Below are 26,771 nucleotides of genomic sequence, written 5' to 3'. Positions count from 1 at the left end.
AAAAAGTTCTGAAAATTGCTTGTTAATAATTTACCATTTAACTCTCTCTGTAGACATACACTACTACACAAGAAACAAGGATATTTCTCAGATGATAACTAAGTTCAGTGTCCTTCTGTATTACTCATATACCAAAATACTTATAATCTGGCCTCATTACATTATTCAGGACATCATGGAATTTGAGATCTTCTATCTTCTTGGTTCCCATTCGAGCAGCCAATTGGTACATTAAAGGCAAAAATTTATATGATGGAATCTTCTGCGCTCCTTCCTGTAAAAGCAACAAAGAAAAATAAATCTATACCTTTGCAAATTACTCTAGTCACATTGAAAGTGATAGAAAATGTCATTTAAATCAAACAATTTTATTTAGTGAAAGCACCATATATACAAATACAAAAGGGCCAAAAAGAACAAATTCATTAACAAAAACATAAATCTAAATCTACACAAATATCAGTAAGAATAATATTACTTTAAAATGTCTAAGAATGCAAATTTTAGACAATGAAAATATGTAAAAAGGGATCAACTACTCCTTTTATCTCAACTCAAAAATCTCCTCTTCATGATTTATGGGTAAAGTTTTTCTCAGTGACAAGAAACAAACCAAAATAACAAATTAACTTCACTAAAAAATATATTTATTTACTACACTTGTATCCCACATTTTCCCACCTATTTGCAGGCTCAATGTAGCTTACATAATACCGTAGGCGTACGCCAAGCCGGTAGAGTGGTATAATGGTAGAATAAGATACATGTGTTACAGACACATTTGGGAATCGTAGAGAGGAGAAGATTGCGTTAGGTCCATTAGTTACTTTATATAGTTGTGTAGCAGGGTTCAGCATTTTAGGTTATGTCAGTAGTGTATACTTTTTTGAATAGGTAGGTTTTAGTGATTTTCTGAAATTCAGATGGTCGTATATTGTTTTCACTGCTTTTGGTAGTGCATTCCTTAGTTGTGTGCTTAATGTAGGAAAAGCTGGTTGCGTAAGTTGATTTGTATTTGAGTCCTTTGCAGCTTGGGTAGTGAAGATTTAGGTATGTTCTTGTTGATCTGATTGTGTTTCTGGTTGGCAAGTCTATGAGCCCTGTCATATATCCTGTCATATCCCTTTCTTAGGGGCCCTTTTACTAAGCTACAGTAAAAGGGAAAGAGAATGGGACTTGATATACCGCTGTCCTGTGGTTTTTGCAACTACATTCAAAGCGGTTTACATAGTATATACAGGTACTAATTTGTACCTGGGGTAATGGAGTGTTAAGGACCCTGTTTACTATGCCGCGTTGTAGGCACGCAAACGTTTTAGCATGCGCTAAAGCTAGAGACATCCATGGGAATATAATGGGTGTTTCTATTGTTAGCGTGCATTAACTTTTAGCATGAGCTAAAAAGTTAGCGCACATAGAGCGTGTCTTAGTAAACAGGGCCCTAAATGACTTGCCCAGAGTCACAAGGAGCTGCAGTGGAAATCGAACCCAGTTCCCCAGGATCTAAGTCTGTTGCACTAAGCACTAAAGGGGCCCTGCGCTAGCAGCGGCAGACGTTGTTGCCGCCGTGTGCCAGGGCCCCTTTTATCACAGCAGGTAAAAATGGCCAAAAATTAAATGGTCATGCAGTAGATTCACACTTGTCGCACGGCCATTTCAGGGGGGGGGGGGGAGCACTTACCGCAACCCACTGAGGTGGCGGTAAGGGCTCCTGCGCTAACTCCCTGTGGAAATATTTTTCAAATATTTCTGCAAGCACTGGAAATGACCTGCGCTGAGGGGGGAACTACCACTGGCGCCCGCATTGGGCTGGCGGTAGTTCCGGATTTCCGCAAGGGAAGCCCCAGGTGGGCTTATTGCTGCTTTGTAAAATAGCCCCTTAGAGTGCTATAAAAATAATAAAAAACTTAAAATCATCCCAATAACCAATACAACAAAATACTTAAATCCATTTACCTGATTTGTCAAATAATCCACTTCTCAGTATATAGGAGTGCTTCCTTTTAAAATCTTTTTGCCTGAACAGAATTTGGTGGGCTAGCTGTCAGAAATGGTTTCCCATCCCCTTATTGGTTCAGATTTTATGCTGAATTTTACTGAAGCCAAATTATTCATCATTTTTTTGGTTTATGTTACATGACACTTTAAGAGAAAAAGCCTGAGTCACAAAACATGGAGAAGGCTTCTTTAAGGGATAAATTATTTGTCTTCTGTGACAAAACAGTGGGTTTTCAGGTCTGTGAGTTGTAATAAATAATTTCATTAAAATGTATTTCTTTTAATTGGTTAGAAGATGGCGCTTGCTTTCAGTTTTAAAGCTGTCGCAGAAAAGCTAACTTTCTGTTTTTTCAATTTAGCCTTGAGAAAACACTGGCCAAATACTTTCAAAGGTTGGTGCTCTGGGCTCTGGACTTCAAATCTAGCCTGAATGTACTGGATCTTTTTCAATCTCAGTGTGGGGGTACAGAGGAGAAACGTCTCTGTCCTGAGATCCTGTTCAAGTCTTGTGAACAAGTTAATTTCCTGAACTCCCTAGGTACTACTCAGGTAGTAAACTAGCAAGCCTACCCAAATGAACCAATCTAATCCTAGAATCCCTTCTATCCAACACATATCCAGAAGACGACGACAATGGTTCAAACTACATCTCCCATCTAATCTCCCTTTACTTTTCCCTTTTTCCATCCCCCTCCCGCCCCCCCTACCCCTTCTCCAATGCTCATCTACCCCTTGCTCATACCTCTCCTACTCCCTTCACCTTTCCCCACCTATCTCTTTTATTATTCTGCTATAATTAACCTATTTTTCTCTATCAATACTCTGTAATCGTATATTATTATGTAAGCCACATTGAACCTACTTTGAGTGGGAAAGTGCGGGGTACAAATGTAATAATAAATAAATAAACAAATGTTTAGATAGTTTTATAATTGATCGAGATTCAGTTACCTGTTATTCTTTGCTGATTTCACCTTTTTTCTGTTCACTGTTCCAAGTTCTGTGACAATTAACCTTATTAGTTTATTGACTCTGCTATCCTGAACTGACTAAGAATTCTGGTTTGTGTTTTGGGGTCTGTGGGTGCTTTCTAGAACTGTGGGACCCCTGGAGTGTGGAATAATCTGAGGGTGGGAGACTAGCCCAGAGGCAAGAGGGAACCAGCCGGTGGGAGGAGGGCGCTATTATTGAGCACGAGCCCAGATGCAGGCGAGTCTGGGCAGACCCTTCAGGTGGCCGCAGGGTAACCCCAGGAGGGTGCTCAGCGTTTTGTGACATTTCTCATTTTTTATTGGTCTATTTTAATTTTCAATTAATTGTGCCTTAGGTTTGTATTCTTAGCTATTTTAAAATAAATTTATTCTTATTGATTTTTGTAGATTTAAATATATTTTTTCTTTCATTACCTAGTCAGTATTCTAAGAATCTCATGATTTAAGGATGAGAATTTTTAAAAATAATGTTGAACTCAACATACCACCACATTAGACTATATACTAAGGGGAGATGTTAAGATGGGTTATTTTAGTACAGTCTATTTTAGCTCAGAGCTCCATTTTATGCAATGAGAACTTGTGCTAAAATAGCAAGACTTGTGGTAAAATAACCCAGCTTAAAGGCAGCCCACATTAATAACTAAATTCAGATTTTGTAACAAGCTATTTCTGGTACCTTTGGATTACATAAATTATTCATTTTATCCAAATGTGTCTATTTAGGAGAGCATTTCTTGCTATTAGGCAACATTATGTTTGCGACCTGTGGGTCCAGTGAATTAGCCCTTTTGTATTCATTTTCCAGTATGTAATTTTGATGCAATAATTATCAGTCATGAAATCTATAATAACAATGCCTACATGTTTATGTTTATTGAGATCTTCATATACCGTCTTATCTAAAAGAAGGTCAAAGTGGTGTACGATAATAGAAAATAATATACAGACAGAAAGGAACCCCATTGAAATACTAAAGAAACAATCACACATAAAAGGAAAAGGATGGGGGAGAGGGGGTAAGGGGAATGGGGAGAAAAGTCTTGATGGTAGCCCATGTTGATAACATCCTCCCTTAACTGGGGGTTGCTAGAGGCAAGAGGTTATGTAAAATTAATCAAGCATTCCTTATATATTTGATAATTATGCAAGTCCAAAAAAATAAAAATTTCACCTTAATGATATCATTGACTTCAGAAACTAAATGGTTTTCCAACCAAAGAGAGCAGAGCCTGAAGATCCATATATCATGTTCTTCTCCACCCACAAGGCAGCTGATATAATTTTCAATAGCTTTGCACAAGAAACTTTGCCGATCCTCTTTCATAGAGGTAATTGCACATTCATCCAGTTCCAGTTCCCGCTGAACTTTCACTGTGTATCTGTCATACAAAGATACAGGGCGGAGTAAGATATATAATACCATAGTAGATAATGGTAGAAAAGACAAAACATCTGCTGATCCAGTTTGCCCAGTTACTGTTGTTCAAACAGCTAGGAATATACAGCTCAGGCTTTCAATCTGATGCACATGCCCTATATTTACAAATGGGATGGTTTTCAATCCAGATAAAAATGCAGATACTCCAAACAATATAAATAAAGATATGGGCAAAAGTCTGCAAAGTGGACATGGAACTCAATACATATGGATATAAATTGTAATTGCAACCACAAAAGTCAAAATAGTTCAGTTACATAATCACCTATATTTTTATGGTGAGCTGAGAAAAGGGTATCTGTATCTTACGGCATGCTTAAGACATTTCAAAATATGTTTTAGGGAATGGAACTAGAAAGCTGCAGTTACATTTTCTTACCCTGAACACTTACCTGTTCATCTGCGCCTTGCGTTCCCGTAGTAACAAAACCTCATCTTTTGCCTTCTTCAGTAAGGCCTGTTTGTTGTCAAATTCTGAAGAATTCATATAGTTCTCAATTCTTTGATACTGAGCATCACAGAATCTGGCTAATGAAAGGAATGCTTTCATCTTCCCACTCTGCAGATCACTGCTGCTTCCATCAGTCTGGCTTGCTGCAACTTTCACAGCCTGGCAGGCAATACAAAGGCAGAAAGGTGAGGAACAACTCAAGACTTCTGACTTTGGACAGATGGATTTGTATCTTATAACCTATCTGATTCGAATGAACATGTATTTATTCGCTGATCTAGGACCTGTGTGTGGCATTCACTGTAAAAGGTTAAGAACATTATGGGGCTCATTTACGAAACAGAAAAACGTCCAAAAAGCAGCACAAAGCAGCAGATGGACATTTGTTTTGTCCAAAACGTCCAAATTACTATTTTCAAAACTCATTTTAAGACGTTTTTCTATGTAGTTTGTCTGCAGTGCATCCAAATCACAAGGGGGCATGTTGGGGGTGGGATTTGGGTGTTCCCAAATGTTGGACATTTTTCTGCCGTAATGAAACAAAACAAAAATGTCCAGGTCTAAATGTTGGACGTTTTGGTCTAGACCTGTTTCAATCATGCCTAAGTCACAAAAAGGTGCTCTAAATGACCACTGGAGGGATTAACGCATGACCTCCCACTTACTCCCCCAGTGGTCAATGACCCCTTCCCACCCCCCACAGATGTGAAAGAAATAGTACATACCAGCCTCTATGACAGCTTCAGATGTTATGGCCAGTCCTATTAGAGCAGCAAGCAGGTCCCTGGAGCAGCCTAGTGATTGGTGCACTGTAGAGAAGATGACCCACCCAGCCCCATATCCCACTCTGTTACACTTGTGATGAAAAGTGTGAGTCCTACAAAACCCACCAAAAACCCACTGTACCCACCTACAGATATAAGGGCTATTGTAGTGGTGCATAGTGGGGAACAGTATGTTTTTGGTGGGTTTTGGAAGGCTCACCATACCAGATAAAGGGGTAACAGTGAGATGTGTACCTAGGACCTTTTATGTGAAGTCCACTGCAGGGCCCTCTAGGGTGCTCCACTGTTCTGCCGGGATGTCAGGGTGGCCAGTCTTCTAACAATGCTTCCCCCCTCCCCCCCCAATGGCTTGTTTTTGTGCATTTTCCCCGTGGACATTTTTTTTTCAAAAATGGTTACAAAAGAAAAATGCACTGAGCACAAAATATCTACAAAACGCCTAGGAAATGGCTATGTTCGCCACTTGATATTTGGACATTTTCAGCAAAACATCCAAAATCAAATTTAGACGTCATATCGAAAATGCCCCTCCAATTTTCTACCAGATAAAAATGGTGTTATATATGGTTTTTGTTTTGTACATAGCCATGGTGAAATATATAGATGAGGAAAGTGGCTTATAAATTTACTAATAAAATATGAGGTGAAAATTTTTTTTTTTTGATTGTGCTACAAATAACATCCTTTTTCATTAATGCATTTCAGGTTTTACAGAACATACATTCTGTACAGTACACTTCTAAACACCTCACCTTTTCTAAGTACATCTGCATGATTACAGTAGGGCTCTCAAGGCAGGTTTCTGCTAGCCAATTTCCACGTAACCTCAGGCACTCTGCATAGATCAGTCGCAGAGCTGGATCATTTTCTTCCTTTAAAGAAAAACTTTTGAGAAACGATTCAAGCAGTATTCATTCAAACAACGAAAGTAGTAAAGTTAAAACTCAGTTTTTACAGTTGTGTGAAAAAGATTAGGCATCCTATGGTCAAACTGTATGTTTCACTGAATCCCTATGTGAACAGAAGCTGACAACTTCTATATGGTACAAGGATAAACACATCTCCCCCGATATTCAGCTGGTGGCGGGAAGCGCTTTTGCTGTCTGCTGACAGAATTAAACCTGGATATTCAATGCCGGGCTGTTTTCAGTGACCGGCATTGAATATCCAGTTTCATTTTTGATTGAAAAAACTTAACTGGTTAAGCCAAAATTCAACACTAACTGGTTAAGTGTTTAGAGGTTGCTGATAGGCCTGCTATTTAAGTGGCCTATTTTAACCGTTAAATAAAACCGTTTGGCACCGAATATCCGCACCAAACTATGTTGAGCAATCTTGAGCTACTACTGAAAAAAGTATGAGAAAAATCCAAATAAATAAAATAAATATAACTGGTTAGCAGCTAACCGTGGATATTCAGTGGGAGAAAACCAGTTATCTCCCCCTGAATATCCATGGGTAGGCGCTAAAATGCTATTTAACCTACCAGGAGCCATTCCTGGCCAGTTAAATAGTTTTGAATACTGGGTCCAACATCTTTATGCAAATTTTAAAGCATAACTATTTTCTTATTTTAAATCTGTAAACACTGCAAACAGTGAGCATGGCAGGTGAAAAATCTTGATGCCCTTGAAGACAGCACTTTGTAACACCTCCTTTGGCAAAAATAACAGTTTTCAAATTGTTTTCTGTGGTCATTAACAGCTAATTTATTCTTGCTTTTGGAATGTTTTCCTACTTTTGAATGCATAACTCAAAAAATATTATTAGGTCTTTTGAGATCTTCCACAGATTTTCAATAATATTCAAGTCCGAGGACTATTAAAACAATTCCAAAACCATCATCTTTCTCTCAGTACTTCATGATTGATGTTGAGGCATATTTCACATTTCAACTTTATTTGACATACCGCTAAGTCAATAATATATTCAAGCTAATTGCAGCTACAATCCAGGAAAAGGAGGGAGGGTGTATAAAGGTCACAAACCACAGCATACACAAAGGGACGCCCATCATCCTAACAATCAGATAAGTACAATAGTAATATTAATAATGATAAGATACAATAGGAGGGATGATAATTTAAGTATGAGTAATACAAGATATGACATGTTGCTGAAAGCTGCAGAGCAGTGATATGTAACCCAAATAAACTAATCAGAAAAAGCTTGGCCATTTTCAGATCTCATCTAAATTTCTTATGTAAAGTCTCCAGATGAACACTGTGACAAAACAGTGGGTTTTAAGCCTGTAAACTGTATTATTTCTTGAAGTGTATTTCTCTAGTTTGGCCAGCAGGTGGTGCATGTTTATGTTTAAAGCTGTTACAAAGAACTGACTGTTCCCTCTTTAGCTAACACAGATAAGAGGTAACCTGAAGATGTCGCCAGCTATTTTTAAAACTTGTTCTTCTGGGCTCTGATTGGTTCAAGAGCTCAAAATTCAGCTAGGATGTACTGGTTTCTTCTCCTGTCTCAACTTGGAAGTAGAGAGAAAAAGACCTCTTTACTGAGACCCTATAAACAGTTATATTCTGTAATCTGTGAACAGCTACATTTCCTGTACTTCCCAGGTACTATTTAGATAGTAAACAAATGTTTAGATAGTTTTATACTTGATCCATATTCTGTTACCTGTTACTATGTGCTATTTTTGTTCCATTTATTTTTATGATTCACTGTTCAATATTTTTACATGGCAATAACCAATTTTAGTATATTGCCTCTGCTTGTCTGGACTGACTAAGAATCCGGGTGGTTTGTGTTCGGTCTGTGAGCGCTTTTTGGGAACTGTGGGACCACTGGGAGTGTGGCCCCCAGTAACTTAGAAATCACTGGGGATAATTTGAGCGCAGGAGACTCTCCCAGAGGCAGTTGGGGCCCAGTCGATGGGAGGAGGGTGCTAGTGTAGAGCACAAGCGGCAGGTGCAGGTGGACCTGAGGGACAGACCCTGAAGTGGCCACAAGGGTAGCCCCAGGCGGGTGGCTAGGCGTTTTATGATAAACATCCAGGGGCAAACTGTTCCTGGGGGTAGGGGTTAGTATGTTAAAACAAGAACTCCCAGTACAGTCTAAGCACATCTGGGAATGAGATGGAATACCAGAAGATTATCTTGTGAGCAGTGAAGGGAGCATAAGTAAACTAAGCAAAAATAAAAGCATTATGGAGTAAAAGACCTGAAGGTTAAGGAGAAGTATTTTGAATGGAATTTGAAAAGAAATTGGGAGCCAAAGCTCTTTGACCACGAGGGGAGTGATGTGATCATATTTTTTTTGGCTCCAAAGAACAATTTGATTCTTGCTGAAATCTCAAAGCTCTTTTCAGCTTCAATGTTTTCACTGACTATGGGTATTAGGTTCTGGGATATACTAATATTCCATTAAATCCGTTTTTCCATTCATTTGCACAGTATTTCCTGTACCACTGGCTACCACCCATAATAAACCTACCCCCATGTCTAACAGCTGACAAAGGTATTATTTTCTTCAAATGCTTTGGACTTTTTCTCTAGATCAGGGGTTCTCAATCCAGTCCTTGGGACACACCTTGCCAGTCAGGTTTTCAAGATATCAGCAATGAATATGTATAAGATAGATTTGCATACAATGGAAGTGGAGTATACAAATTTATCTCATGAATATTGTAATGACTCGAGAGCTTTACCTAAAGCTGCCAGGCAGAGCAGGGAAAGTTGCAACTGGTATGATCCCTGGACACAGAATAGGTTTTGGAGGGGGAAGGAAAACCTGATCTGGCAAGAGGATGAAAAGTGTCCCAAACAGACAGAAGCCATGCAATTTCAGAGGCAATCCTTGCAGCCAGACTAAGATCCTGATTTAGCCCAAGCACCTTGGTTGACTACACAATACAATATGGACACTCGCTGCAGCTGGGAGGGGGAGGGATGCCCAGAGATGGAATAACCAGAAGATTATCTTGTGAGCAGTGATCTGTAGGTTCTGTTTTCAAGATCTGACCAGTTTTGGGGAAGTACTTCAAAAAATGTTTCTTCCAGATCTTACCTTGACTTTAACAATTCCATGTAATTTCCATTGCTTAACAACGTTTTTCACAGATCAAATTGACAGCTGAAAGTTTAGAAATTTTTTTCTAACTGCTTTGTATTAGGTTTATTTCTTTTATTTGTATATTAGTTGTTCTTCTCATTTGTGTTATTATGCTTAGTTTTGCTATTTGCTGTTTTATGGTTTGCATTAAGCAGTACATGAAATCAATAAATGGAAAGGAATGAGCCTGCAAACTTTTGCACTGGGAGTCTACTAGGACACTGTTCTGCCAGGAGGACTGGAGATCATTCAGTGACAGGAAAATTCTGAAGGGCAGAAGGCAGCACCCTATGAAGTCAGCTCTGTATTTTTTCCTTGTTTCCATCTGCTGGCAAAGGGACATAATCCACTTACCTGGCCTGGCATGAACAAGGAATGTGCAAGTTACTATTTTTTTTTTCTTTTATGGCATAAAGCTTAAGCAGGACAAAAAAACCCCACTGGCCAACATTTAGATCAGGATTGCATTTGAACATTAACCCCCCCTCCCCCGTTTACTAAGCCACGTGGAATTGCCGACACGGCCCATTCAAAGTCAATGGGCGATGTTGGCATTAGCGCACGGCTTAGTAAACGGAGGAAAGTTATTTCTGCCACAGACAGAGAAAAAAAAAAGAACTACAGACCTCAAACCAAACAGTATTCAATTTGTCTATCATGCGTTTGAGGATCTCCAGCGCCAGACTTCGTTCTTTTTTAGCCCAGTAAACTTTGGCTTCTTCCAGTTGCCATTCTGAGATTTGGAAATGAACTGGATTGCATTGTTTTATCTGAAATATTGCCCTCTCAGGAAGCTGAAAAATCAAAAACTATATTTTAGTGACACAGAGCAAAAACTACATGTTATAAATGTAAGCTCTTGGATAGTCCACACCAAGTCAAATTTTAAAGTTATTTCATGAATAGCTTTTTTTTTCTGATCAGGAAAATAGACATGGGGGGGAAGGGGTGCTAAATTCTACAGGGGTCTTGCACACCTTGGTGGGTGAACAAGATTTTCACAAGCATGCTAATGAAGCTATAACACCTGTGTGCAAGTCAGCCAATCAAAACCCTGAAACATAGGCATCTTCACCTGATAATTTTTGGAAGTCCGTGCTAAGGTTGACAGCGCCACCAGATGTTTGGTAAAAATTTCTTTGATGCATTCCCTTTTAGAGTTGTCTGTTTCCTTCTCCATTAGGGTCTCTAGAATAACTGTACGCAAAGCCATAATAGGTTCCTGGAAGCTAAAGTCACTGTCTTTGAGGAGGTGGGACTGTTGTTGCCACTTTATGTATACCTTCTTCAAATCCTGGTCAATAAGAGGTCTGAAAGTAAAGCATTACATCCTATGACTTATCTCAAGACACACTTCTTAAAAAAAACAAAAAAAAAAACATAAAGAACCAGAATGTACTTCAGTAATTTTTTTCTCAGGACATTACAAAAATATTTTGAATGTTCAACTAGAATATTTACTACCAATTTGTTAACTGAGACAGGATAGGGCCAATGGCAATGAAAAACTCATATACAGCATAAAAGTCACTGGTTAGAATGGAGTTCCACATTGAGTACAATGAGAGGAGGAGTGGCCTAGTGGTTAGGGTGGTGGACTTTGGTCCTGGGGAACTGAGGAACTGAGTTCGATTCCCACTTCAGGCACAGGCAGCTCCTTGTGACTCTGGGCAAGTCACTTAACCCTCCATTGCCCCATGTAAGCCGCATTGAACCTGCCATGAGTGAGAAAGCGCGGGGTACAAATGTAACAAAACAATATGGAGATGTCCCAAGAAAGAGAACAAAAGGTATGAATGGTTGCATTTAAAGATTACTAAAAAGGTTTGGCATTCACTCTGAAAATCCAAATCAAACGAGTAACGACATCATAATAGGGATTAACATAACTATACTGCCCTGCGTTGGTAACATAGCATAGTAACATAGTAGATGACGGCAGAAAAAGACCTGCACGGTCCATCTAGTCTGCCCAACAAGACAAACTCATATGTGTATACCTTACCTTGATTTGTACCTGCCTTATTCAGGGCACAGACCGTACAAGTCTGCCCAGCAGTACTTCCCGCCTCCCAACCACCAGTCCCGCCTCCCATCACTGGCTCTGGACAGACCGTATAAGTCTGCCCTCCGCTATCCTCGCTTCCCAACCACCAACCCCTCTTTCACCCACCTGCTCCGCCCCCCAATTTCGGCTAAGCTTCTGAGGATCCATTCCTTCTGCACAGGATTCCTTTATGTTTATCCCACGCATGTTTGAATTCCGTTACCGTTTTCATCTCCACCACCTCCCGCGGGAGGGCATTCCAAGCATCCACCACCCTCTCTGTGAAAAAATACTTCCTGACATCTTGGTAGAAAAAGTAAGTCTGTTCTGGCTGATTTGTGGAAAAATGGGAAAAAAAAAACCCTCCCATGCTTTTGCCTCTGAAATATTGGGGATCCTGAAGGGGCTATGCAGAAGCCCAATATACATTATGATGGGAAATATTTCTTAGATTACAGATAGCTTTGGCTGTGCAACTGTTAAGAAGAAAAAACCCCCACCTAAATACTGATCGTGCATTTATATGACATATGCTTCTATTTCTAAACTGCTGAGCCTTAGAACAAGGCCTTCAGCCTTATTAAATGCTATATTTTCCGTTTATGTTTTCACTTTACCAAATTCAAAAAGAGGACCAAATCTAAAGTTACCTAGAAAGAATGTGGCCTATGCTTTCCAGTTCACCAAGGGACTGTAGTCTGCAGAGTGTAGGATACAGCGAGTAGACAGACTCCAGACTGCCTTTGCACAACTCTTCTACCTCCTTCACCCTGGGGATTTAAAAACAATAAGGAGAGAGAAGTTTCAGGAATGGAAGTGACTTCGGTGGCAATTGGCAATAATAGTTCAGACGTTTAAAATATTTTTTTCATTTTGTTTAAATAGAAAGCATTCTGTTTTTCTAAAAGAATAACCAATGAGCACGATCAGAAAAACTGACTTGAATACAGAGAGATATTTTCCTTGGGTGGTCAAGTTTCTATGACTGGCAGCTAGCATATATCATTAGTAATGGATACTAGAATAACTGGGCAGAGTAAATGGGTTAATTCACCATCATCTCTTATGCTACTATAACTAAAGGTATAAATACTTATCTTTTTTGACACAAATTTGCTTGCCAAACTGCAAATACTAGAAAGTGTATATACCTCGTAATTAGTGCTACTGTATTTCCATACTACAGGAAACTATAGTGAATAATCTTCTGTAAACTAATTTGTTACCTGGCATATTTAAGGCTTTCATAAAAGCCAGAGAATTCTTTGTCCCTCAAGGATTGCAAAGCAGAATACAAAGATTCATGGTAGCCTGATGCAATTACCTCATTTCTAAATAAAGGACACAAGAAAAACAAAAAAAAGAAAATTAGTACTAAGAATAGACATTTATGAGCACATAGAATCAACTTTAGCTGTATTAAAGAAAAAGAGAGTGTAGAACGCTCTTTGCTTCAGAGAAAAAAGAAAAATAAATAACCAAAAACAGACATTCAGCTCTTTAAACTGCTGTATTACAAAATTCTCAGAGACCGAGAGGAATCACAGTGAAAGGTACTCAATGTTGCATAAACTTCAGCTAGTCTAACTATACCAAAGGAATGTCTATATTCATAGGCTCATGCTCATTTTAAATCTTTTCCCTTGATATAAACCTGTGTTCTGAAGTTATTTGACTGCCCCAGTGCACCTTCTCTTCACCCAATATCCTTTGCTGCACCATTTCCCAGCTGTGCATTATACAGTGGTCATATTCTAATTCATTGTGGCAACACAACATGAAAAAAAGGCCTAGTACGCTCTTGCATAGTTTCACAGGAGACTATTACTTGATGTTAGGGCTGTGGTCCCACTGCATATTCCTCCAAGCTGCCTGATAACGAATCTCCTGCAGCTCCTTGCCCAACTCTGCATTTTCATGCTCCAGTCCTTTTAAATAAATCGAGAGAGTATGGCACAGTCCAAAATTCTGCAATGCCTGAAGAAGGGATAAGAGACAAAATCTTAGAGATTTGTATCCTCTTTTCCTATGGGGGCCTTTTACTAAAGCTTAGCGTGAGTTATCTGCAGCAGGGCCCATTTTATTCTTATGGGCCCTGCTACAGATAACGCGAGCCAAGCTTTAGTAAAAGACCCCCTAAATAACTAATATTTCCAACAACAGTGATCAAGAAAATATGCCACATCAAATGATAATATATACAACTTCAGTTAAAAAATATTAAAATAGGTGACATTCTCCTCCCCATAATGTAGGCTAACTAAAGAAAATTTTACAAAGAAAACTAAATCTTTACCCTCTTTTAAATAACTCTCAAGATATTTTTCTCAAGCACTCAGGTTTGAGTCTCTTTATTTAGGACTTTATTCTGTGAAACTCAGGTGTTTAAACATATATGAATGAGCTGGCCAACACAATCTTTGTGCAAAGTGAATAAAATGCCACCTGATTCCTGGCCATTTTTGTGGCATAGGAATTTTGCGAAGTCAAGCACCACTGGCTTTCCCACTAAATTCCTATCTTTAGACTCTTCAATGGAGTCACAAAATTAAACATACCACTTCATTCCCTTTCACCCTGCCATTCACAGCACTCCCTATTTCCTATTATTACTCCTGGGAGAATTCCACACAACTGCACAATACAGAATTTACATAGAATGCCTCTCCCGTACAGAATTTGGCATGGGAACCAGAAAGCAACATCAGCACTGCACAACAGCAAACAAGCAGCAGCAGTGTTGGCTGCAAGGGCTAGAAAACCAGAAGGCTATGGTAGCACCATCAGTCCATATGGCCAAAGGGAAGAAAGAGAATGAGGCAAAGTCAGAGTGCACATGTGGCTGTACACCCTGTCTCTACTCTTTTTCTCCCCTGCTGCTTGCTTGACACCGAGATGCAACTGTTCACCTAGGGGCCCTTTTAGAGTGGCGGTAAGCCCAACGCGGGCTTACTACTCGCTCTTTCGAGACTACCGCCGGCCCAACACGGCTGCCGGCGGTAGTCCCACCCCACGCATGCGCCATTTGCAGGGGAAAAAGAAACCCCCCAGAAATGGCTGGTGCAGCGATAACCTGGCGGTAACTGGGCATCGCTGCATGCTGCCCGGTTCTCTTACCGCATGGCCACGTGTGCCTGGGGTCTTTTTACCTGCTGTAGTAAAAAGGGCCCTGCTGCAAGGGAAAAATGGCCTCTGTCAGCAGAACAGCTTGATAAAAAGGCCCCTAGTGAGTCCCCAGAACAGTCTTAACTGAAAAACAAACTGGTAGGTGGGGCGGGGGGGGGGGGGGGGGGGGGGGACGGGGACAAAAGCAAATAAGTAGCTAGACCAGTGTAAAGTACGTTGGGGTCCTTTGCTGGGAGCTGTAGAACAAGAAACCTGGGCTGAGGTAGGGGAGGGATATGTGCAGAGAGGGATGACTGTCTTGCTGGGAAGAATTGGAAAGAAAGAAAGCTGGGATAGGGATTTTTGAGTCTAGAGGGGGCTAAGTGAGGTAGGGGTGTGTGTGTGTGTATATAATTTTGCACCAATATTTTAAAACATTCTGCAAAATTTTATAGAAATTTGTTTCCACAGAATATCCCAGCAATATATTATGCATACTACACAAAAAGATCTTACACCTTGTTTTCTTTAGTAAACTGTTTTCCTAGCCTCTAAAAGTGCCCCCTTTGTTTTCTCTCCCCTCTCCCCCACAAACCTGTTAATGTCTTGCCATATATTTTCAGTAATGCACTGATATTCTGAAAAATGGACTCCCTTTGTGCATCTGTAGAGATCTCTGAGAAAGGAACCTAAGAGGCCGAATAAGCTCACGCACATTTACATATAACTTTTTCTGTCCAATAAAATACAACAGCCTCCAAAAATATTCCAAAACATAAAACCAAATTATTGTTTAGTACTGGAATATAGAACACATACTTTCAACTAATACAATAATTGGTAGACTAGCAGCATAGTCCTTGGAGTCAGTAATCTAAAATGAGGTATTACTTTCTTAATATAGAGAGCGAAACAAAAAAAAGCAAAGTTACCTGGATTACTCCTGCGTGGCGTGTGGCTGGTGGAAGATTCATTTCTAAGTCATAGGTTACCAGTGCTTTTCCCCACATTGCTTCATGCTCATAAGTTCTTATTCTGTCCACGAAAACACTCAATTAGCTTTGGAAGGTTACTTTTTCCACATGAGAGACAGGTTAATATTTTCCTATGTTAGAATCTTACCTGGCAAGAGGCTGTAACACCTTCCCTCCTCCACAGCCATACAAGCTATCAGGATCACCTATACTTCTGTAGATTTCAATCAGGAGGTCCTAACATATACAAGCAACAATGCAGTGAAAGAACAGCCATTACAAATAAAAGATTTCTACCCGACCACAGTTAAGATCTTCCTACTCATCCTCCCATTTGCCCTTACTCTTTTGCATCTATCCCTCAAGGAGATTATTCATGCCCAGTTTCAGTATTTTGTCCACATTACTACTACTACTATTTAACATTTCTAAAGCGCTACTAGGGTTACGCAGCGCTGTACAGTTTAACATGGAACCTTCCCTAAAAGATCTAGCACTTTCTGGATGTCCTATGACCAAGATCAAATTGCAGTTCATGACAAATCTATTTTAAATGTTCGGTTTTTTTTGCACACCACTATCATACACTTTAAGGTCAACATCCATCAGAATGGAGAATGTATAATTTGAAACACCTCACAAACTATTTCAAATTATACATTCATTCAGCTATGATATCCATTTAGGTAGCACCACTGAATATCTATGTATAAGCTACTATTTAATTATTAGGATTTATTTACAGCCTTTTTGGAGTAATTCACTCAAGACGGTATACAGTAAGAATAAATCAAACATGAGCAATAGACAATTACAGTAGTAAAAATATTCAAATAACAATACAAAGTATGGTATGCTGAAATTAGACATTTCAAGTTATACCTAATATTTCGGAGGCCCAGTTGGCCATCTCTTTCGCATGTTCAGCAGCAATCACTACTTAGATATTTAAGTTAGCTCCCACATCCTGCTCTCTTTTCTAATGGGATAGTTTTGGCTTTGTAACATTTTATACATCCAAAATGATCAGTGACCAGGAAAAAGACCAATATTGCCAGGAAGCACTCTTCAGAAAACATAAATCTAGTTTACCAGCTGAGGTCCCAACTAGCTATTTGGTCTAGAAGACTATCGTATTTTATTAATCAATCTCAGCAATATTTCACCCGCTCGTTTTGTTACCCTTGATGGAGCCATTAGGTCAAAAATTGTCCATGTTAAGTTTTGACTTTTAATTCACCTCCAAATGTTGTAGTTCACGTAACAACTGAAAACCTGTCTCTGTTCTTGTGGTTTGTGGTATAAATCTACAGTGGCTTCCTGCTCCCAGGAACTCCTTCCAGGTTTTTCCAGACATGTGAAAATGCTGCATGGCTGCAACATTTCACCCAATCGTATTTTTCATTTATTTTCATATTTTACATGCCCTTCTGCAGGGGTGTGCTGGTAAATTTTTAACAACGGGCTCTCTCTACGGGCATAGCCAGCCCTGAAATTTGGGGGTGGGACAGTGGTGTGCTGGAGCGGGCTCTCACGGGCTCGCGAGAGCCGTTTGTTAAGTTTTTAAGAATTTTGGGAGCCGGTTGTTAAAGTAGGTCTCCCCATGGCTATTTTAACAACTGACTCCCAAAATGTAGGCTTGGGCCCCCTCCTGAATTCTCTTTTACTTTGCTGGCAGTGATGCTGGCCCCACCAGCCAAGTAAATAGACTGCTGCTGCTCCCTGCTCCTTGTTTCTGACTCTGAGCATCAGGCTGGGACTTTTCATGCAAGCGCAAGAAGGTTCCATCATGCTGCTCAGAGCCAGAAACAAGCAGCAGAGAATGGTGGCAGTCCATTTATTGGTTGGTGAGGCTCGGCAAAGATATGCCTACCGTGCCCGCACAAGGGAGGGGAAAGAGAGGCATGTATTAGATTGTAAGCTCTTTGAGCAGGGACTGTCTTTCTTCTATGTTTGTGCAGCGCTGCGTATGCCTTGTAGCGCTATAGAAATGCTAAATAGTAGTAGTAGTAGTATGTATTCCCCCCTCCCCCCAAATTTCAGGGCCGGCTATGTCCGGAGAGAGAGCCCGTTGTTAAAAATTTACCAGCACACCCCTGGGGTGGGGGGGGGGGGGGGTGGGAATACATGCTTCTCTCTCCCCTCCCTTGTGCGGGCACGCTAGGCATACCTTTGCCGAGCCCCACCAGCCAATAAATGGACTGCCACCATTCTCTGCTGCTTGTTTCTGACTCTGAGCAGCATGATGGACCCTTCTTGTGCTTGCATGAAAAGTCCCAGCCTGATGCTCAGAGTCAGAAACAAGGAGCAGGGAGCAGCAGCGGTCTATTTACTTGGCTTGTGGGGCCAACATCACTGCCAGCAAAGTAAAAGAGAATTCAAGAGGGGGCCCAAGCCCACATTTTGGGAGTCAGTTGTTAAAGTAGCCATGGGGAGGCCTACTTTAACAACCGGCTCCCAAAATTCTTAAAAACTTAACAAACGGCTCTCGCGAGCCCGTGAGAGCCCGCTCCAGCATACCACTGCCCTTCTGAAACCACCAATGGCAAAGTGATCATCTTGCTTCAATTATTCAATTATTGAATAGGACAGGAATACACACAATACAGCAGTTAGAGAACAGAACATACTCAGACAAAAGAGAAACCAGGTGCAAACCCTGACAATGCTGAATAAATGCAATAGCTTTCACAAAGGGAAAGTCTAGGGCCACTTTAAACTTAGTGGAGGACGGTTCAGCATAGAGATGCTATGACAAGGAGTTCCGTATAGTGTGGGGACAAGCTTGAGAGAAAGGGGGGGAGGGGTGCAAGAAAGGATTCAGTTGAGAACCTGAGATGTCAGGATGGTTTGTATTTCACCTTGTTATTATATTCAAACCATTAACTCATATTTCATACACAGTTTTTAGTGGCAATGCTTTTGCTGTCCAATGTGGAGGAAGCCCTAGTGTTGAGGAATTTAAATGCAGCTGCATGCCTTCCTTGGTGTTCTGCAACCCCAAATGGAAGAAACTCTTTTTGAACACTTGGAATGCCTACTTACAATCAGTGTGTTTTTACTAGCAAAAAAGGTGCTGGTACTCAAATGCTAGGCCACGCTTCAGGGGTGAGGTGATAACTGATGGACCCATCCCACAATAGCCAGGCCCCTTGCAACCAGTCACAGAATCTATGACAAGGCAGAATTGGTGTGTAGAGCCTGAACTCTTTCATTAAAACTTGGGGTCCGTGGGTCAATTTTAGCAGATAGTGGAAAAGGTGCCGGTACTCAGTACCCCCAAGTACCCCCTCAAAAAAAGCCCTGCTTACAATCCTTACCTCACAAAGCCAGGAGTCTAGTCCTTACCATGTTATAGTGTTTTCATGATTCCCCATTTCTTCTGATTGGTTGGGGAGAGGTGAGGGCTCCTTTCATGATACACGCAATTGGAGATTTAGGTATATTTGACTCATAAGATCCCTTTCGGAGCTTTTTTTTTAAACTTTTTTTTTTTTTGGGGGGGGGGGGGGCATTCCGGGGGTGAGGGATGAGAGAAGGACGTGTCCTTTTCCTCCATGGTATAAGAGTACAGACACTTCGGAGTTCTGGCTTTCTTTATTGGCTGACACTGGGAGAGGATTTCTTTTTTGTTTCTTCTTCGGTGCTGGTCTACCCTCTTTCCCTGCCCCCCTTTTTTTCCCTTGATGTTTCTGTGTTGTTATTTGTTGCCTCTACACGTGATGGTTCTTTGCTACTGATCAATTTATCTTGTATTGTTATTATCATCAACGATAATGTTACATTTTCACATAAAGGAGGCTTTGGATAAGGGGGATGGAGGGGGGGAATTGTTTTCAGTTTTGATGATGGATTATGTCTTTTTGTCTTTGCTATGTACATATTAGTAGTTGTTGGATGCATTTGCTTTGCTGCATCATCAATGAAAAAATCATAAAAAGCACCTCCAACGTTCTGAAGCTGACTCCGTGGCACTGAAACCTTGAAGCATTCATGCTCTCTGTATCCATCTCCTGAATTGACGTCATGTACTTCCGGGTTCGTCACAAGCAGCAGTGACCAACCACATGAGGGTTCATAATCGCCCCGCCCTCCAGGGAACTCTGTAGAGTTGCCAGCCCCCGTGCCTCCCTCCTCCTCTCTCTCTGCCCTCCAAGCAAGACCTAGCTTCAGAATGTTGGAGGAGCTTTTTATTATATAGGATTGGTGAGTTACTACAGTCCCGAGTCTGACCTCCGCGCGGCACACCCCCCCCCCCCCGAGGTCGCCGCTCGCCTTCCTCCGTGCCTCCCACCAAGAATTTAAAAGTCATCCCTCCGAGTTACAGACCCCCTCCCTGCTCCAGACCCCCCTCCCTCCCTTGTTCGAGCCGGCCTTTTTTTTTCCATTATAAGGGGAAGCTGGCCATCTCGTAACCATGCCCCGGCCCGCCCTCCCCCCTTCCTGCCTTCGCTATCCTCCCAACACGCCCCCTTGAAGGTTGGCCAGCGCCGCAACGAGAAAACAATTGTGGCCGGCCAAAATTGGCTTTCGATAATAAACCAATTTGGCCGGAATTAAGAGATCGCCAGCGATCTCCCGATTTGTGTCGGAAGATCGCCGGCGATCCCTTTCGAAAATAAGCCTGATAATAATGTGTACCAAAAACAACGGGCCTAATATTCAAAAGGATTTAACCGGGCAGGAGAATTTTCACTTAAACCACACTGAACGGACTGGGATGAGCACTCAATGGGGCACTGCCACTGAAAATCTCTATTCTTTTTACATTTCACTTTTTTTTTATTTTATAAAATCCAAATGTACTAGTAAAAATTGCTGTTATAAACCAGTTTAGTAAAAACATCAAAAGAATACAAAAGTGAAAATGTGACTACTTAGCTTGTGTGTATGTGTGTGAGTGTGTATATATATATATATATATATATATATATATATATATATAATATAAATAATAAAAAGCACCTCCAACGTTCTGAAGCTGACTCCGTGGCACTGAAACCTTGAAGCATTCATGCTCTCTGTATCCATCTCCTGAATTGACGTCATGTACTTCCTGGCTCGTCACAAGCAGCAGTGACCAACCACACGAGGGTTCGTAATCGCCCTGCCCTCCAGGGAACTCTGTAGAGTTGCCAGCCCTTGCGCGCCTCCCTCCTCCTCTCTCTCTCTCTCTCTGCCCTCCAAGCACGACCTAGCTTCAGAACGTTGGAGGTGCTTTTTATTATATAGGATTGGTGAGTTACTACAGTCCCGAGTCTGACCTCCGCCACTGCGCCGCATCCCCCCCCCCCCAAGGTCGCCACTCGCCTTCCTCCGTGCCTCCCACCAAGAATTTAAAAGTCATCCCTCCGAGTTCCAGACCCTCCCTCCAACTTGATTCAGTTCCAGCCCGACTTCTTCTCCCACTCCCACAACAGTCCTTTGCCTGCCCCTCGCCTTCCTATGTGCCGCCCACCCATAATTTAAAAGTCATCTTACCGGGGTCCCGGTGGCAGCAGTGAAAGGCGAGCAGGCTCGGTGAGTCGGCTGTCTTCCCTTCTCTTCGCTCTGCCTCTGGCCCCGACAGGAAATAAGGGCGGGACCAGAGACAGAGCTGAGAGCGAAGAGAAGGGAAGACAGCCGACTAGAAGGGGAGGAGGGAGGGGGGCCTGGAACTCAGAGGTGGGGAGGGAGGGAGGCGGGGCCTGGAACTCAGAGGGAGGCAGAGCCTGGAACTCGGAGGCGCCATCATTACACTGAACAGTATTGATGATATTGGCAATCCCTGTGGTACACCGCATTCAGATATCCATGAAGCTGATGTTTGGTTGGACATCTTTACAATGTAGGATCTGGTCTTTAAGAAGCTATTGAAACATGTTGCCACTGCACCGCTGATTCCTATGTTGTCGAGCAATGTCATTAGTGTGGTGTGATCTACTAGGTTGAACGCACTTAACATGTCGAATTGTAGTAGTAATACACTTTGTCCTTGGCATATTATGCTTCTGAATTTTGTTAACTGGTTAGCGCACTGATAATGTGTGAGCCCCTACCGCCATCAAAATAGGTGGCGATAAGGGCACATGCAGTAATTTGGCAAATAGCCATGCACTAATGACATTAGCACACAGTTATTAATGCAAAAATAGAAAAAAGTCATTTTTATAGCTGCGGTAAAAATGGCCTTAGCATGTGAGAAAAACTCATACAAACTGTACACTAAGGCCACTTTTATTGCAGCTTAGTAAAATGGCCTGTTAGTGATGGAAAGCGAGGACGTGGTTTTATTTGCAATAAGGTAGGAAAGTGCAACATTATCTTCTGTTTTGATTCCTGTGTTTTTGAAAATGAAAGGAAAAAAACTTAGGCCTTCATTAATTAACTTGCATTAATCATGTAACACATTAACTCTCATTAGCATGTGTTAATTTGAGTTAAGTACAGTGTTAGTAAAGAGGCCACACAGAAGATAATGACCATATATCACATTAACTGAAACAAACCAAAGCAGGAAAAAACTTCCACAATAGTCAAAAGCAGAAAACAAGAATGGAAGAAGTAGTTCTAAGTACAACTAGAAGTCCAATATCTTCAAGCAAAAGTTTATTCTCCAATAGAAATAATGGTGCATGTTATTTCTATTGGAGAATAAACTTTTGTTTGGACTTCTAGTTGAACTTGGAACTACTTCATCCACGCATATATCATATTAACACATTAACGCAGGTAAATTAGGACATTTTTTTTTTTGAATGGGAAGGAAAATAAGACACTGGCAGCCAGGCCAGAGGACCTTCCCCCTGCTAACCCCCCCCCCCCCTCAAAGCCTCAAAAAACTAAGGTGTCAAAAATGAAACAACAAAAAAAAAATCCTCCCAGCCCCTCTCCTCATTTATAGGGTCTTCAAAGTCAATGGGGTCCCTGCTTCACCAGTGTAGTAACATAAAATAGAACTAAAAAGAGAACTGGCTGGGAAAGTGGGGAAGGGGCGGTATTTAAAAAAAACAATTTTTGATGGTTGGAGAAGTGTGAAGCCCTAATAAGACACCATTTTTTAGAAGTAAAAAATAAATATGTAAAAAATAAAATAAACAATATGGAGCAGAACTGCTCAGTGCATTAGCTGAAAATTTTCCCTTGCCTTCAGAATGTAAAGAGAGGTAAGAGCTTTACCTGTAAACTAATCCCCGATTCTTCTTTACTCTTTTCACTCAGGCTACTAATAGTCAAACTTTGGCTGTCCTCTTCAAAGGTCAGACTTCTACATGTTGTAGAAGCACTTTTACTAAAGAAAACATGAGATGCATTAACACATAGACAAAAATAACAACACAGCTCAACTGAAAGTCTGGGCACAGCAGGTCAAGCTTATTTTTTTTAATTCAATATCTCTTACAAACATTTTTATACAACATAAAGAAAAATATGAGGCCAAAATTGATAAAACTCATGATAGCTGACAAGGAAAAAAAAGTAGTGAGGGAGGATTTTCTCTGGAGGTAATGTCTCCAAATGGGATTGTTTTTCACATATGACAGGAATGAACCTCAGACTGCAACAGGTAACACTACTGGCCATGAGTACAATCACAATTTTGCAAATTAACTGCTCATATGCTTAATACTTGTATTGTGAAAAGGACATTTTCTTCTGGCTCATTATGAGTCTACAAGGCACTCTGATTTTTTTTCTTTGCTATCCCTAAACTTTGGAACAATTTACCTCCATTTTTTGAGATCTGAGCCCTTTTACCTCAACTTTTTCAGCCTTGCCTTTGGGGTCCTGCCCCAAGGGCCTTAATGCGGTGAAGGCTGTGTACCTCTGGCAGCTAATATTTGGATCCCTGCACTGGGACTGTCGGCATCTGAGCTATCACAGACACCAAGGAATTCACCTTCAACAAGTGCAATTGCTCTTTCTCTTCCACAGCAACAGGATACAGCCTTGCCACAGAAATTCCAACCTTAAGCCATGCACCTTGAGTATCCCATTCTGCTGTAATGATATCCTTAATTACCATGTGAACTGGTAGTGATGAGCTTCTGGATCTCTCTGAACAGGTAGTTCTCATATGGCCAAAGAAGCCTCAGGACTTGACCTATTAGAGTTGGCAGCTCATCCCCCTTGAAGATGCAAACCACCAACACATCCTCTCCTGGGGGAAGCTCCTTACCCTCCAGGCAAACATCAGTATTCCCAGACTCCATGAAGCCAGCAGAAGTCACAGACACTACCTCATTTAGGTCATCCTCTGGATTCCATCAAACTCTCTTTGAACTCCTGAGTACTTATATCACTAGGAAGGTGTGCGAGCTCCAAGAGGCGAAAGACCTGCACCTTCACTCTTCCTCAGAAAGTAGACTTGGTGTTTTAAAATTAAAAGAAAAGAGGTCACATGTTGCCATGTCACGGGGTAGACACTGAAAAGCAGAGCTCCGTGCGCGCCTTCTAATTGGCAAAATATCAGCTAAACAGAAAGAACCATGAGAACGTATATGTGAGAGTGGTGGACTCGGTTAACCCATCGGAGAACCAAGAAACAATAGTGGAAACAGTGAAATGACGATGAAAACGGTACGAAAAGACCAGGAGAAATCGAAACTGGTTGAAAACAAAGTGGCCGACCCACACACCCCGGGTGAGACAACAGCTGAAGTGACAGCGGCGGTGGAGGCAGCGCTTGATAAAAAGCTACAGCAAATATATAATCGGGCAGAGGAGGCACACGAACATATAGATAGTATGTGATTGGAGCTGGATTTGGGACTGCAGCACACTTCTGACTTGGAGGATAGTACAACAGCGCTGAAGGAATCACACTTGAAATTACAGCAGAAGGTGGTGGACTAAATAAGATGATTTGGAGAATCGCAACAGGAAGAACAACCTGCACTTAGTGGGACTCCCAGAGACATTATTAGATAAAGACTTGCCATCTTTTTTGGAAGAGTGGATTCCGCGGGCACTGCAGCTTGGAGATCAACTTCAGAATTTTTGTGTGGAAAGAGCGCATCGGATTGGACCGAATAGAGCATCAGCGAATTGACTGAGAGTGGTAATATTTAAAAGCCTGAACTTTCGACATAAACAGCAGATTTTGAATGAAATGCGGAAAGGGCGCCAGCTTACATACCAGGGACAAAATATCCTGTGCTTCCAGGATTACTCTCAACAGCAGCTCCGGAAAGCATTTTCACCGATGTGCACGGAACTATATAAGAAAAAGATCCGCTTTGCGCTCCTGTACCCGGCTAAATTGAAGATTACGGACAATGGCACAACTAGACACTTTGACAAGGTGAATGAAGCTCGAGCCTATCTGCAGCAACTGAATACGGAGGTGAGCTAGGTGGATAGCAGGCCGCAGTCGTTGCATACGCAGCGGGACTTTAAGGAATTACATTAACTGTTTGGCCTTCCGAAGAGGTGGAGGGGTGCAGTTCATGGTAAAGTTAATAAGGCGGGAAAGAGAGGTGGTGGGGCAGTTCGAGTTCAGAGTTGTCTGTTGAAGTATGTATTTGAAGCAAGATGTATTATGCTTACCTGTAAAGAAGATTGAACTGAGGGGTTAAATATAAATATCAAAGGGAGAGAAGAATACTTGTATGATTCTGAAAAAGGCATGGAAAGGGAGAAGGTGTGGGCGACGGAGGGTGACTTGTCCCGATGGAGGGAGGGGAAAGAAAAGGGGAGGGAAAGGGCGAAAGGGGGGGGGGGGGGAGTGGGCGTATGAGATAGTGCAAAGAGACGGATATGGGAGATGGCAGCATGGAGTAAAGCAGATGTATAAGTATATTTACTATAGAATGAGTTATGGTCTTTTGAAAGTTAGTTTCATTTATGCAGCCATGTCTTTTGATGATGTTATAGACAAGGCTGATAAGGTTTTAGGATTCAAGGTGGTCTATTTGTAGATGATTTATAACAGTGAGTAATTGAATGTTTTACACCATGAAATATAGTCAATTGTTGATATGATGAGAATTTTAATTGAGCTGACTGGTGAGATGTAGAGTTTGTGATACATGGGCTATCAAGATGGGATTAATGTATATCTTTTTAATTTTGTTTTAGGCTTTTTTTGAAGGGGTATGTTGATCACCCCTGATTTTTAGGTATATATTAATACATTATTGGATTTGATTAAATCCATTCAACATTTTATACACTTCTATATGTTTGGAAAGTGGCTTGTCTTATCTCCTCTTCCATTTTACTTTTGAATGTGTAATGCATTTATTGTACTTTATTTTATCATTTGCTGTTATGACTTTTTATATATTTGAGTTAATATATATATATATATATATATATATATATAGTGATAAGAGTGTGTCCTATACGGTGTAGGCCACTAGAGGGCGCTAGCAGCAGAGAAGTGGAGGGTGGTAGGACCGGGGAGAGCCCTGGGATGTCCACAGGTGTAGGGGGTTGTGGGCTGGGTCCTGTGTAGCTAATTAACCACTTTATACCCCACCTGAGTTGTGAAAGGAAGAGAAGTGAGCTAGCAGCAGAAGAAGAGAGAGCCCCTGGAAGATACTGGCTAACCCTATGGACTTGTGGAGGACTGTGTGTCCAAAGGAGATCAGCAGGCTGAAAATCCTGGGGTAAGAAGTCCCTAAAGCATTAGTGTTTGACTGTGTGTCCTCAGTACTTATAGGAACTGTGTGTTCAGTGAAAGGACTGTGTGTCCAAAGAAGAAAGGCTGTGTGTCCGGGACTGTGTGTCCAGAACTGTGTGTTCAAGGAGGGGACTGTGTGTCCAAAGAAGAAAGGACTGTGTGTCCAAAGTACTGAGAGAAGCAGGCTGCAAAGCCTGGGGTTAGAAGTCCCCAATTTTTATTTATTTTATTTTAGTTACATTTGTACCCCGCGCTTTCCCACTCATGGCAGGCTCAATGCGGCAGGCAATGGAGGATTAAGTGA

General features: G+C 41.3%; 1 protein-coding gene across 1 annotated transcript in view; it reads right to left on the bottom strand.

Moving 5' to 3' along the window:
• Window positions 1–26,771, bottom strand: part of ATM (ATM serine/threonine kinase) — a 293,334-nt gene that overhangs the window by 56,600 nt on the left and 209,963 nt on the right. The window contains 12 exon segments of the mRNA XM_030202389.1: window positions 161–274; window positions 4,165–4,372; window positions 4,824–5,041; window positions 6,420–6,539; window positions 10,362–10,529; window positions 10,811–11,045; window positions 12,433–12,552; window positions 13,009–13,113; window positions 13,611–13,759; window positions 15,820–15,922; window positions 16,010–16,098; window positions 23,020–23,131. Coding sequence (XP_030058249.1) covers window positions 161–274; window positions 4,165–4,372; window positions 4,824–5,041; window positions 6,420–6,539; window positions 10,362–10,529; window positions 10,811–11,045; window positions 12,433–12,552; window positions 13,009–13,113; window positions 13,611–13,759; window positions 15,820–15,922; window positions 16,010–16,098; window positions 23,020–23,131 — 1,741 coding nt within the window.

This window comes from Microcaecilia unicolor, chromosome 4, assembly GCF_901765095.1.
Source record: "Microcaecilia unicolor chromosome 4, aMicUni1.1, whole genome shotgun sequence".
Taxonomy (NCBI): Eukaryota; Metazoa; Chordata; class Amphibia; order Gymnophiona; family Siphonopidae; genus Microcaecilia; species Microcaecilia unicolor.
Note: the sequence above shows the minus strand (reverse complement) of the source record. Positions and strands in the feature narration are given on the sequence as shown.